Source organism: Polyodon spathula, chromosome 8 (genome assembly GCF_017654505.1).
Source record: "Polyodon spathula isolate WHYD16114869_AA chromosome 8, ASM1765450v1, whole genome shotgun sequence".
Classification (NCBI taxonomy): domain Eukaryota; kingdom Metazoa; phylum Chordata; class Actinopteri; order Acipenseriformes; family Polyodontidae; genus Polyodon; species Polyodon spathula.
In genome coordinates, this window is record NC_054541.1 from 13977271 (window position 1) to 13991859 (window position 14589).

The 14589-nt window shown below is 40.6% G+C and overlaps 2 protein-coding genes across 3 annotated transcripts; one reads left to right on the forward strand and one right to left on the reverse strand.

Annotated features, from left to right (window-relative positions):
• Positions 1 to 2223: 2223 nt before the first annotated feature.
• Positions 2224 to 4828, reverse strand: LOC121320251 (transmembrane protein 74B-like). Its single transcript, XM_041258501.1, has one exon. The coding sequence runs from the start codon at positions 4768 to 4770 to the stop codon at positions 4069 to 4071; it is 702 nt and encodes a 233-aa protein (XP_041114435.1). The 5' UTR covers positions 4771 to 4828; the 3' UTR covers positions 2224 to 4068.
• A 3835-nt stretch (positions 4829 to 8663) lies between these two features.
• Positions 8664 to 13236, forward strand: LOC121319482 (bladder cancer-associated protein-like). 2 transcript variants are annotated; one of them, XM_041256936.1, is made up of 2 exons: positions 8664 to 8729; positions 10210 to 13236. In XM_041256936.1, the coding sequence occupies exon 2, from the start codon at positions 10331 to 10333 to the stop codon at positions 10592 to 10594; it is 264 nt and encodes an 87-aa protein (XP_041112870.1). In that variant the 5' UTR covers positions 8664 to 8729; positions 10210 to 10330; the 3' UTR covers positions 10595 to 13236. The 2 variants fall into 2 exon arrangements, with proteins under 2 accessions (XP_041112870.1, XP_041112869.1); XM_041256935.1 differs by lacking the exon at positions 8664 to 8729 and adding an exon at positions 9818 to 9837.
• The last annotated feature ends 1353 nt before the right edge of the window (positions 13237 to 14589 follow it).

Here is a 14589-nt window from a genome sequence, read left to right on the forward strand (position 1 = left end):
ATTTGTGTGCTTATTGCTTTGCTCTGCTTATTAACACTGGTGGAGTCGATTTATAAGATACGTTTTTAATGGAGGTTTCAAATAATGAAGAAAACACAGAGACACAACCGCACACACAGTGGTCATTGGTATTCACAGAAGGACTCCTGCTGTTTGGTTGATGGCATTCCGTTCTGATTCCGAGCGAATTGGAGCAGTCTGAATATCTCGCAGCACAGCCGCAGTGAGATACTATTAGTAGCTACTCATCCTATTAAAGTGTCATCTTCTCTGAAGCAAAGCTTTGTGAATCAGGGACTCTCTGGCAAGGCAGTGAGAATTGAAAGGAAGCCTTTTTGTCAAGATTGATGCAAGGGCTTGATTGTATTTTATTATCATCACTGTTATTATTACTGCCTTTCTGGTTTTTTATTTGTTACAAATAGCCCCTGTGAATAAACCTGTTGTAATCTCACCTAAAATTCTTCCCTCAGTCCCTCAACACCCAGACTGCAGTTTTGTTTGCATTTTTATTCAGTTTTTCACACAGTGAATGTCACATAGCCTTACATTGTTCAGCCTTTGCAAATATTTTATGCTGTCAAAAGACTGTTTTTTTCATTTGATTCATGGTGCAACACAAGCACTGTAGAAATGACCCATGCATGCTTCCTAATGGACAACAATATTGTGTTAAATACAGGGAAAAGTTTCAGTAAGGCTGCTGGGTAATGTTAGCTCAGAAGTGTGGTGTTGTGTTTTACGGAGTATATTTCTAACCACCCAGTTATATTTAGGTGTTATAACCAGTGGGTATATTTTCTTCAAAGTACATTTGCAATCAGTATATTTTAGGGTTCTAGGTGGGACCTCTTTTTTTGCATGAAGGAAGACCTGATCCCTGAGAGCTGCATGCTCTGGCATTTTGCATGTGCTGGTTTAATTTTCCAGTCGTTTCAACATGATCTTATATCTGGAACCATTGTGTGGTTTCTTTGACTTCATGCACGGTTTCCATGGCTACGTGCAGCTCCAATTACATGTCAGTATTGATTGAATACATTGGCTTTTCCAGCCTTCAGTTTAACATGGTGATATTGCAGCACCTGCACAGGTATTGGCTAGAGTAAACAATTCCCCAGTTAACTGATTGGGGTGTATGTTACTGACCCAATGAAACATTGACACCTTTGTCACAGAGTGGGGGCAGGGATGTGTGGCATTGAGAAACAGTAGAACGTCTTCTATTCATCATAGTAGTGATCAGGCAGCAGCATGAACTAGCTGTAAGGAGACACTGAATTAAAACCTGATTGCAATGCTGTGATAAACCAAGGTCTTTCATTAGCAAGAGTACACAGGAATAAACATCTCTGCGGTAAGAGTTACAGTGCAGTCCCTTTGCAGCAGCTGTAATGCCCTGTACCTGTAATAGTCTGATAGATAGCTTGTGTTAGATTGGCAAATAAGCTGCCTGGAGTGGTTTTCTAAGGGGGTATCCATTCATCACATCAGATAAGAACAATTCCAGCAAGTGCCGGCTTCGTTTTATAGCCCATAAGAAAGACAAACCAATGGAAGTAAAAATGCCTAGCCCTGCAGAAGAGCTCTCACATGCACTGTATCATCCTGAATAAAGGGACTATCCCAGCCTGCCTGTGCTAAGGAAGCACGGATAAGCCTGGCATTGCTCATGGACAGATGTTCACAGCAGCTGTCAGCTTTCTTGTTTTCTGTAAAGTATTGAGATAAGAGAGTAAGAGAATGTATTTATCCAAGGAAGTGTGGAGTGTGGCGTTTAATTGGAGTATACAGTGGAGTGTGCAGTGGAGTGTGGAGTTTAATTGGAGTGCAGTGGAGTGTTGAGTTTAATTTGAGCGTGCAGTGGAGTGTGCAGTTTGATTGGAGTGTGGAGTTTAATTGGAGTGTGCAGTGGAGTAATGCCAAGTAAACTGAAGGAGTATCAACTGTTTCAATGCAGTTTGCCAGGTGACAGCTCTGCAGTAAAGCTCGTACTGTGTTGCCTTGCCGGTTAATCACACAAACGTCTCAACAACATTGTTGTCTGATGCCGTCATCGATATTTACCCATAGGGTCACTTGCGCTTTTTAGAACATGTTATTTACACCACATATACAAGCGTAACCCATTCCAATTCACACTGTTCTATATGCCATCTGTGCTCATGAAAATCAGGAACACAGTGAGTTAAAAAAAAACAACGTGTTTATTGGATACAATAGAAAACAAAGATTTGAAAGCACGGTACGATATGCACAAATACATAGATACGTTTAACCCCTTGGTGTTGTACCGTGGCTTCGAGAATTGACACTGTAGTACACAAACACACATGCGAATAACATCTTTCACAGGTTTGATTTTCTGGTAACTGGTCGTTGCCGAAGTGAATGGTTGCTTAGCACGCTGCTTAAAATAGAACAATGCAAAATTCTAAAATGAAATACAAAAACATATTTTAAAAACCGTAACAGTCTCACTTTGAGGCACTCCCGTGTGTAGCTGTGGCGTGTAACTGGCTTCAGAGTTTGCAATACAAAGGCTTTACAAATATTTACACGATAGCAAACACTGCTGGCCACGCCATACATTTCTTGACAGGCCACATTGAAGCACGCTGCAAAATCTTGAGTTAAACTTACGCAAATGTGTTTAACAGGAACAACATTCAGTTTGTTTAAAATGTGTAACAAAGATGTGTTTTAATATAAGTATTGTTCTTAAACACTAATCAGACTGCCTGTAATCAAACGTGTCCAGATTAACCCGTTCTGTTTGTAGTGGTACGGTAATCGATTTTGTTTGGGAGAGGGTTTAGTTCAGTTGTTTACACAGTTAAAATTCATATCAGTGTTGGCATTTCAATCAGGCATATCTGTACGCTTTATGTTTAGCAGTGCTCGAATGATATTTGAAAGCGCGCCTCACTGCCTCTGCGCAGGCATGGCTGTACCAGCGCTAGCATGTGTATTCATTTTTCTGTTATACATGGGAAGATCTTTACAAAACCTTTATACCGAGCTAGACTTTGAACACGGCACCTCCGCCTTAGCCAGGCTGCATCACTGAGGAAGCAAACCTGAATCCTTACGATAGAAACGGGAAATGTTAATTCATTTCAATACACTATATAACCGATAACTATTCAGATCTTTAAAAAAAAAAAAAAACTGCTGACTTACATTCAGTCTCGTGTTTTAGCTTATTACTACTAAGATGACAGTGCAGTTAATAACTATCTAACCTTAAAACCTACAGACGGCGTTGCTGTTGCACTGAGCTCTTCCCAGTACAGGTCCTGTAAGCGGTAAAGCATAGAGGATCATGTCGATTGTTGTACATCGGACAGATTTACTCTGCAACACCTCTGTTCTCACCCTACTCTGGGTTTTGTGTTGTCTAAGTTGTATATTAATCATTATTATATTCATTGTTATATTCATGTTTTCAAAACTGTTGCTCTTTTGGTCAGTTGCTGGTTTCGTGTGTACAAAATTGGCAAATGAAATAAAACTGCAGACCGGTATAATTCAATACGTTAAAGACATATTATATGAACGTGTAACTTGTACAGTAAATACACACATTCAAGTGTTTACTTCTAACCATCATTTATTTAGAAAAAAAAAGTTTCAGTAACATCATTTCGAGAAAGGAATCTGCCACTCTTAGGACATCGAGATTCCGCCTGCCCTTTGGCGTTTTCTTTTTCCTTTGCTCTTCTGTACAAGAATGCAAAAACTTTGAGACATGAGGATTGTTGTATTTTATATATGTATATTTTATATAAGCATTTGTTTCGTCAGGTCATAGCCAATAATGTATTAATTACGTATTCACACATTGTGCTTATAGCTTCTTCTGATTCGAGTTTGTTTGTAAACTAGCCTAAGCCTTTGAGTGTTAAATACAGTATATATTAACATCTCACCCTATTTACTGCTCTGTATGTATATCTGTATATTATCCTACCTAGAACCCCTGGCATTGGATTCGCTGTGCCAACAGTGGAGTGAGGCAAACGGTCATCTGTTTGTCAAGAAATAAAGAAAGACTTTCTGCCCTGTTTAGCTGGATCTTTCTGAATGCACTGCACATGTGACTGGAGCGGGTTCACAGTCCACCAGCGACTGCCGTCCATCTCCCTCCATCCTTCTCATTCTCAGGTTTGTAGATCCGTACGTCTTCTTAGACCTTCTGGAGATAGAGAAGGTCCTTCTCCTGTACAATTCCCCTTTGCATATGGATATCATGAGCAGCATGGACAGAAGCATGCCCCCGAGAGTGAGCAGCCCCAGACCGGCGATGATGCACTTGTCCAGGTGAGACCCGAGGCGTGCATAATACCTCTCCAGCTTCTCCATCTCTCTCGCAGTCACGAAGTCTGGGTTCACCTTTGCCTCTCTGGGGATCGTGTAAGCTATAACGACCAACACAATCCCGCTTACTAAGAACACCAGTGAGAAAATAAACCCGTAATCCACAGAAGGGGCACTTGTCTCGGCTTCGTGCTCTTCAAACGCCTCGTTGTTGGGCCCCCTGTGTGTGCCACAGGGGCTCGTTCGGTTATGTATCCCCTGGTCGGCACTGGCACGGTTTGTAAATGACGTCTCTTCTTGCTCCTCCTCCTGAAACGATGCGTTTTCTATTCCAGCACATGGAGCTGTCCGCGGTCCTGAAGTGCTGACGTTGCAAGGATTGAGCTGCGGGGTATTGATTCTCTTACAATCACCCACCTGCTCTAATTCCATGGAATTTAAAGACGCCATCTGGACCTAGTAGTATAACTCATCACAAATAAACAGGTCTCTGCCACCCATATTTCTGTTAACGATCTGTAAAAATATAAAAGAAACGGCTTCTTTAAATAACATTACTCGGTTAGGACATGTTAAAGCACGGGTTTAAGAATGAAACACAACCCCAACGCATACACACTGTAAAGCGTAAAGTGTGTACAATCGTTTCCGCGGGTCCAGGTGTGGTGTGGACGAACTCTGAAGCCTGTTTATTAGTATACAATTCTCTGGAATGGTGTTTGACGCGTGTATTTGACGCGTGTATGTCATATTCTGAGTGCTATGTGGTTATTTATTTATACTACTCTGCTGCATGCAGGAGTGCTGCCATGGCAACGAGTGTGTAGGTGTGGTTTACTGTGACGTACTGAATAGGAGCTATCCTTTCAGCACCTGCAGCTTGGGAGTTGTGGCACGCGAACACGCCGGTAATGAATTCGGAGCCGCTGTGCTAACCGGCGTTGGCTCCCTGAGTTTCATCTGGAATATCAAAACTCGACTCTGCTCCGATATCGTTCTAGTGAACTGAGCCGCATAAAAAACATTTTCACCTCTGTAAAGAATGAGGCATGCTGACACGTCTGATTGCTCTGTGCCTTACAGTTATAACCCCACACATACATGAACTGTATTCTTAAATTAAACATCGTAACTGAACATCTGCAGCCTGTTTCTATTTATTAAAGGTATAAATAAGCGAATAAACAGAAAAATACATTTAAAAAAATCTCGACCATAGGAACATAATATGTCAGACCAACAGTGCTTTATCACGCCTTTTTTTTGGGGGGGGGGGGGGGGGGGGGTGTATTTGAAAATAGTCATAAATGACTTTTGCACGGAGGTGATGTCTATTTTAAGATAAAATTTCTTCTAAAGAAACGTAAAATCAAGTCAGACCTTGATTTAAAAGAAAATTTCTTTGCATTTTAGTTCAGTCTCACCTTGATATGAAATCTAACTTGTTTTATTAAACAAATTTTGCATGAAGACAAATCAGTGACCCGCTTGCCAGCAATGACAAAAAATAACATAATAATAATAATAATAATAATAATAATAATAATAATAATAATAATAATAACACAATATACAATATTGTATCGTTTTTTAAAGCGAGCTCATCAGCGATGACCTTGATACATCTCTGGAAGCTGTCTGTCTGTCTAGGGTGTGCAACATTCTAAGACAGGCTGCACGATAAAACACGCTCATACAAATATAAACAGGACGCTCCTTATATCGCAAAGCAAAAAACAAAAAACTAAAACAAGAAAGAAAAAGAGAGAAATGTACGTACCTGGAAGACGATTTTTTTTTTTTGATGGTTTTCAATGCATTGTTTTTAGCAGAAAGTAGGGAAGTGGAAAGGCAGAGCTAAGAGCCAGATGCCTCAGATAAAAATTGAAGGACTCGCCGTGCGCAAGTAACGGGAGGTGGGTGTTTGAGGTCGAGCACGAAGAGATCTGAAGAGCGTGCGAGAGCCAGCTTGCAGACAAAGCAGACTGCAGCTACCTTCCCCGTGTGTTTCAATAAACCGCCGGAAAGAACAATCACTGATTTGTACACATTCTTGTGACATGTATTAAAAATGCATTGCAGTGACTCAATCTGAGCGGCGGTGCTATGAATCTATGATGGCTTCATCGCTGAATGAAAACTCACACTGCAAATTGTGAATGAGCGTCTGGCTTTGTAAACTGCACACTGACACAATCCTAAAGGGCAGATCTGAGCACAAGCAGTACTTGTCTGAAGAAGTTCAGGTGTGCCCTTTTGGCGTCGCCAGCGTAGTTTATTCTTGCTATTCTGAATACGGAGCAGGTCTTTCTTGAGAGTAATCTGAAGAGCCAGTATACCGTGTTATGGTCCTGATAGGGTGCTCAGCAAAGACATATACACACTGCCCCCTACAGATAAAAGAATGATCTCTCAAGCTATTTTTGCAATGAGAGGTAAGGTACCAGAATGTATTTTACTGCAGAACTATAGATGGAGCAAACAGATAGAAGTAGTTATTTTAAAGAAACCCTGCATCAAGTTACATATGTGGGAGTAAGCATATAGTAGGATGACAGTAGTGGGAGTGCATGTTATAGCTCACAAAGAGCAGTGGTGTGATGAGAGATTGGAAAGAGCAGTGGTGAGATGAGAGATTGAAAACAGCAGTGGTGAGATGAGAGATTGGAAAGAGCAGTGGTGAGATGAGAGATTGGAAAGAGCAGTGGTGAGATGAGAGATTGGAAAGAGCAGTGGTGAGATGAGAGATTGGAAAGAGCAGTGGTGTGATGAGAGATGGAAAGAGCAGTGGTGTGATGAGAGATTGGAAAGAGCAGTGGTGTGATGAGAGATTGGAAAGAGCAGTGGTGTGATGAGAGATTGGAAAGAGCAGTGGTGTGATGAGAGATTGGAAACAGCAGTGGTGTGATGAGAGATTTGAAAGAGTAGTGGTGAGATGAGAGATGGAAAGAGCAGTGGTGAGATGAGAGAGTGGAAAGAGCAGTGGTGAGATGAGAGATTGGAAACAGCAGTGGTGTGATGAGAGAGGGAACAGAGCAGTGGTGAGATGAGAGATTGGAAACAGCAGTGGTGTGATGAGAGAGGGAACAGAGCAGTGGTGTGATGAAAGAAGGAACAGAGCAGTGGTGTGATTAGAAATGGAAAGAACAGTGGTGTGATAAGACAGGCAGAACATAGACCTTGTGCTCTCATTATGGGATATAATATCAATTTAACAGCTAGGACAATCTAATATCCTTTATTTCAAACCCACTTGATATCACTTTAGGAAAAAAGCATATGATTACACAGTTGCTGTGAAGTAGCAGATATAAAGATATACTCTGACATAGAAAGACAATCTAGCACACAGAACTGCAATTCTTAACAGCACAGGGGTCCTCTAGTTTCATTATTACTGTTTGTGCCGTGATGTCGTGGTAAGCATGCTGCAGAAGACTGTACTATTTGAGAAGATTGTATTGAATCCTTTCAAGAATGGTGACCTCACATGGGAACGGCTAATAAAAAAAATATACCCCTCTCTTCTAGTCTTTGTGGATGGGGACACATGGGTGACACAAATGCATGATGACCTCATATGAGGATTCTGTTTTCATGCATCGAAGAGTTAATCAGTGCAGACTTGTTGCTATACATTCGTTATTTGGTATTTAAAGGGTATGTGACTGCTTTTCTGTTACTGATGTTGTTTCCCTCCTGCCGGGTAGCGGAGAGCATAACATACGTACATTAACGCTCGCTTGCAGGGACCTGCGGTTAGCACGGGTGGTTTTGTTAATTTATGCTGAGCGCATTGTTGTTGTCATAAAGCTGACCCCGCTTTATTCACTAACTTTGTTCTTTTGTTTGTAGCATCCTGTCTTATTTAAGTATATGCAGTGATCCTAACAACCAGAATGTTCCCCTTTCAGTCAGCAAGCACCCCAAGCAACATAATCAACACTATTCACATTAAAATGGTCCTTAGACGGTTTTGTTATTTAAAAAAATGTGTCAGATATGCTTTGTTTTATGATATCCCTAATGTTACGAATCATTTAATTGACTAATATTGTGTTTAAAACAATAGAACTTAATCAGTGTACACGACTATAATATTTACTATGGGCTTTATAACCACACAGCCACGACGAAGACTTCATGAAGTTGTCCAATTAATGCCTGACAAAACTGAACACACAATACCAGCAAACACAGCTCTCAAATCTCCAGACAAATTACATGAATATAACATATCAATGAACCGTACACGTATATGCGTTACTTTTCAAAATTTTAAAAAATGTGTGCTATTATGTATGATTGATTTTTGGATACGATATCGAGATAGACAGCTCGACGGGGTCCTGTGATTCAGGGCAGAGCTACGCAAGCAGGCGTTTTTCATGTCTGAGCTGGAATGGCTGGTGGGTTACATATTTCTTGCATTTTTTAAAGTTAGAAATGTAAAACGTTATATTTGTTGTCTTTTAAATACGGTCTCCGGCGTATAATTTAGCTGTGGTAGCCTGAGCTGCACAAAACCGAGCGGACCGTATGAAAACTGCGAGGCAGTATGTGGTTGTGCTTGAACCGGATCCGGGTGGAAATTCTAGTGTAATTTGTAAATAAAAACATTCTTCGTTGGTGTATTGTTTTTCTAAAATCGCGCATTATAACTCTTGACAGTGTGGTGAAATAACCCAGGGTTCAGCTGTTATCTAATAATGCATAGTTATAATGTAATGTTACATTACAACTTTATTTTGCTACCACTGAACGAAACTGTGTTTAGCCACAAGGCAACACTAATTACTTTGTAACGCAGGGCTAAAGCTATGAGTCGTGTCAATGACGTCTTCCTCGAGGGAAACGTATGTTTTTTTGTGGCAGCCGCTCTAGCTGAAAGCGGATCCGACCTCGTCTTCCAAGTCGATGATTTGCACATTGCACGCGAGGCTGTGACCCAGTTCCTGGTTATGACCCCTTCAATTGGAGTTACTCAACAAGAATATTTTTAATGATACGTCTTGTTCCAATGAGCCCGTCTCCCCCTCCATTTAATTCTCCCTACTCCTTATACCCTATCTGTTTAGGTCATACATATATTTTTAATGGTTTATATGATGTAACTCATCTGTACACTGAAAAGAAGAGATCCATTAATAGGATCGAAATATAACGTCAGTGTAAATCCTTGAATGCGTACTTACAATAGGGATTGAAAAGTACCTAGCAGCCCCTGTGCAACTGTATAACCAGCACCTCATTCAGAGTTTTACTGTAGAATTCTTATTGAGCGTCCTGAAGTTCTGGACCACCCTTTACTAGCCTTTGTGTCAGTGTCTCCCAGAAACACGTGTGTGTTTTCTCTCCTGTCTATATGTTGTTAAAATCATTTGCTGGTACTATATACAACACTGGGGTTTTTCCATGAAGCATCACTTCTCTCAACTTGTTCATTGGAAAGATGTGCTCTGCTTTACAGGAGTTGAAGTATGAAGGTAACAGTCGATTGTGTGAATTAGCAGTTGGGTGAGTGGCCCTGGCCTGTACCTTGTCTCATAGTCCTGAGTAAATATTGTAGCAGTTTCTCTTTACATTCTCTTTTCATGCTGTCTTCTGTTATGTTTGCATTTTTAGCTTGGGAATTCAATTGCATTGCTAGTGCAGGCATTGCTGGACCCTTATTTGAAAGTAATCTTCGTTTTAATCCATGAACAGGGCTTCGCTAGGTTGCATTAAACAGAAGCAACAAAATATACAGAGGCAGCGTTATTTTCTCTCCTTTTTTTTTATTTATTTAATTCTGTTTTTAACACCACCAGTCTGGCACCTTGTGTAACTGCAGTGTGTATCTAAAAGATTGGCATAACTTGATGTTGTGTATTTGTTCTTCTTTTAAAGGACTGACCTGACCCTTCAAAGAGGAAATCCCACATCCGTGCTGCCTGCAGTAATCTGTCAACGTCAAGCCTTTTTTTTTTTTTGTGGATTGCTTTTTGCATCAGTATTAAAAAAACAAACCATGTACTGCCTTCAGTGGCTGCTGCCAGTCCTGCTGATCCCCAAGCCCCTGAACCCGGCCTTATGGTTTAACCACTCCATGTTCATGGGGTTCTACCTGCTCAGCTTCCTTCTGGAGAGGAAGCCCTGTACCATTTGTGCCTTGGTGTTTCTGGCAGCCTTGTTCCTCATCTGTTACAGCTGTTGGGGGAACTGCTTTCTTTATCACTGCAGCGATTCACCTCTCCCAGACGCCGCGCACGATCCCAGCATTGTGGGCACATAGACTAGCTTCATCCAGGGCACTGCAATACCAGCTCCTCTCTTAACTTATTTCTACATCGAAAACAAAACGGGACAATCTGAGTTCGCGAGGCTGTGCAGTGATTCTATCAGCCCCTCCAGGAGCTGCCACAATGCTGTGGAAGCCACGCCAGCTGAAGAAGGTTGAACGTTGTCTTCCTGTCTGTTTGAGAGGGGTGGAGATGCTAGGATCTGTGGATTTCTAATTGCATGAGTTCTTTACTGCTTTCTGTGTTTAGTTGATATCTTTTTTTTGTTTGTTTCGCTTTGATGTAATAAGGTAATTATAGGTGTCTGGTTATTGAATATTTGATTCTAGTTTAAAATAAGTAAATATTACATTTACAGATCATGCTAGAATGAATTTCACCCTCTTAGAGTGCAGAAGAATTGGTTTTCTTCACTGATGTTAAGTATTTTATCAATCAGCATTTATCAGAAATTATCTTCCAGCAAATTGGTGGCAGATCCTTTTCTTTTTCTTCCACTGAGGCAATGGTATCCCATAACCCTTAACATACGTGTCACTAAAGTACTTCAGTTCCTGCTTGGGGTGCACTAGAGATGAAAGGAAAGGGGTACACACACTTTGAATAGGAACTGCAATAACGTAAAGGGGTACTGCGACTAGAAGAAGGGTTCTGTGGGCTGCTGAGATGTGCAAACAGGGATATGCAGTATTTGGCTACTGTAAGAATCTTTAACCCACAAGGCTGTGGTGACACTGTATTCTCTTAGTTTTCTTCATATGCAGGGCAGCTGAAATATTAGTGGCAGTTACTGTGTGTTGCATCAGAAAGTATGGTGGCGGAAACATCAGTGAAGAAAAAGAAACGGGCTCCCTAGCGCATTCCACTGCAGGGACGTGTTCCGTCATGGCCTTCGTTTATCAGAATTGACTTTTCTGTGAAGGCCAAGAAGTAAAGAAAGACTTGGTTGGAACAGCGTTTTACAAGGCAGTGGATTGGAAGAGCCAAGATTGCCTTTCCCTGTACTAATGAAACTCCAGATTAGCAAGTTTGAAAAAGTGCATACAATCATTCTGCACGAGAGGTAGAAAGATGTGTAAAGGGAGAGGGCTGGGGGACAGCTGTCACAGATTTGGTGTTGATTGACTAATTTCGGTGAAAAGATGAACGTATTCATTTTTGAAGATTATTTTTGTGAAAAAAAAGAACCGAAAGTCTAAAATAGTTTGTGTCTGTGTTTCTTTTATGATGTTTATTGGTGTTGGTGGTGTTAAATGGTAAATATATATTTTTGTAATTCATGAATAAAATAAATATAAATCTTCAGCTGAATTATCAAAGATGTTGGAGGAGAGTGCATACAAATAAGAGGGAGTTTTATTCATGCAGTTCCACTGCAGTCCCACTGACTCCCTCCACACTGTCAATGCATCAGAGAATATGTTATATTTAACACAGAGGCACATGCTTGTATTTGTTTCATGCAGCAGAGTCTCCGTTTTGGGGATTTGAAATAAGATCATTGCTTTGTTATATCCTTGCCAACCCCCTGGGGGAGTCGAATATCTGCAGAATGTGAATGTCTGGGGGAATCACATTTTTTTCTTAGACTTTGCTGATTGAATGCAAAAGGTACTTCCTAATATAAATTATGTACAAGCTTTGCAGTGATTTCACTCCTTGTAATGCAAACTGCAGCTTTGGACTCGTCTATTTCATTTGAATCACTTGGTTGTTAAAATGTAAACCTGAGGTTTGGGTATCCTGTTGCATTTTATTGATCAATTGCATCCGTAAAGGTCGAGGCATCCTAACACTGCATGTGCAGAGGTGATTGATGAAAAGAGCACGCTGAAGCTTATGGTAACAGAAAGTTCACTCTGCATTCATAATTTAACTTTGAAGACGCTGCAAGGTACTCTAGGTGGATTGGCTTCTAGTAGATCAATGTACTATTCAGCATGGATGTGAAGCTGAAAGTCTGCTCTACCCCTTTTGTGATACTCTCACTATAGTTATTCTGTCTGTTGTTACAAATCACTTTTCTAATGCGTTCCTGGGTTGAATTGAAGTTGCTGTGTGTGAGTCAGGCTATTGTGAGTTAAACAGTACTGTAATACTTACCTGACCCTGGCAAATGTCTCGGCTCACTTCAGCTCAGAAAAGACAAGCCATGTGTTTGGCAGCTTGGAAATACTAAAGTAAGAAGAGTTTAGTCTACAAAACAAAACCTAGATTTTATTTCCAAGCGCAGTACTACTCACAGCACCAGGATGGCACGTTCCCTGACCGCCGCTCCATAGGTACAGCATTTCCATCACACTGTATCATTTGCAATGGGATTCATTTTTATAATGTGAACTCAATAAATACTGCAGCTTTATGACATTTGTGAAAGTGTAGAAGCAGATTTCCACCAGTCTGGTTAATATGTAGACTGTTAGTTCAGATATTGATTTTATTATTAGCGATTGTTAGTAAGGCTATTGTTTCTTGTTTGTGTATCCATTGATAAGTATGATCTTCTCATGTTCACAGTTCCATCTACACCTGTGTCATGTACTAGCCTGTTGCATGTTACAGACTAGAGCACCCAAATGTAAAAAAAAAAAAAAAAAAAAAAAAAAGATTATATAATAAATGGGTTTTCAAAATATTTGGTGGTTTTACTGTGCTGGTCACTTCTATACAGTTTGTACTGCATCTCAATTTTTCTAATTGCATGCTTTATTTATTTTTTTCTGATTGATTTCTGTACCGAATAAATGCTGATGCCCAGGAGTATTGGATTGCTTTCAGACTAGCTTGGTACCATGAATTGGCATAAATAACATAGTTTTGATTTAACCCAAGCCCAGATGCCCAGAGCGGACGTGCTCTGTGGGTTAACCAGGACACTTTCAATATTTCCAGCTAGTCACTTCATACTGTGAAATAACTAGCAAGAAGCACCATGTACTGGTACCTCTTTCCAGGCTCCGGTTACTGAGCTGTAACGTGAGTCCTCAGCGGGCCTGGCTGTATGTAAAGGATACCTGAGAGCTGGGGTTGTTCTCAAGGTTATTTATCTGTCAGCAGCCTGGAAATACAGTAAACAGCTCTGCAAAACCATTGACTTCCAACGCCTGGACTGTCAGCTTTAAATAGCCACACTGGTGCTCAGTAACGGAATTAATGGGGCAGGTTAGAGATGCATGTCACCTGACCATTTAAACCACTTCAGTTTCAGTCTTGACTTTGAATTACTGATTCAATTCTCTTACCGTCCCTTATGAAGGCTGTAAAAGCTTAATGAGGTGTAGCTGATACGGAAAATCAGTGTGTAATATGAAAAAAAAAAACCTCTTGTTCTTTCCACAGTGATTTGATTCGATCCCGCAGGTGGAAAACGTATCAGTGTTTTCTCCAAGTTCAGCTTGCACGCTAGCGCTCCAGCTGATTTCGTGGGCACGGTCCAGCCTGTAATGATACGCATGCATTGTTGATAGACAGTTTTTCTTGAATTTGCTGCAGAGCGGATCTCTTCAGTTTAACTGGGAAGTACAGCAAGTGTTGCGCGTTTTCATGCACTGTTTCATTGTGGCTCAGTCACCTGCTGCATGGCTCAACACATCACAGCGGGACTTGAGGCTCTTGAGGCTGGGCGTACTGCATGGTAGGATTAGTTTTAAATGTCAAACAGAACAAAGGATGTATTAGCTTAAATTATTCAAATTTAATTAAACAGAATATACACTGTATAAACCCAGCCTGTACATTTATCAGGCAGGGTCTAATACCACGGTGCAAAAACAAAGGACATGGCTATTTCCACTCTGCCCATCACAAAATTACCAGTATATTCTGGAACCAACATTTTTTCATTAAAAAAGTCCATGTGTGTCACGTGACTCCTAAAATAATATTTATGTAAAGTGCTGAATTGATCACGTCAATTTCAGTCTGAGAAACAAAGATACAATTGCACTGGCAACTTTATTAGAAAAAAAAATCCAACTTTTCCTTAAAC

Coding starts and splice junctions, on each gene's coding strand:
- LOC121320251 (XM_041258501.1), bottom strand. CDS start 4,770: ATGGCGTCTTTAAATTCCATGGAATTAGAGCAGGTGGGTGATTGTAAG.
- LOC121319482 (XM_041256936.1), top strand. CDS start 10,331: ATGTACTGCCTTCAGTGGCTGCTGCCAGTCCTGCTGATCCCCAAGCCC.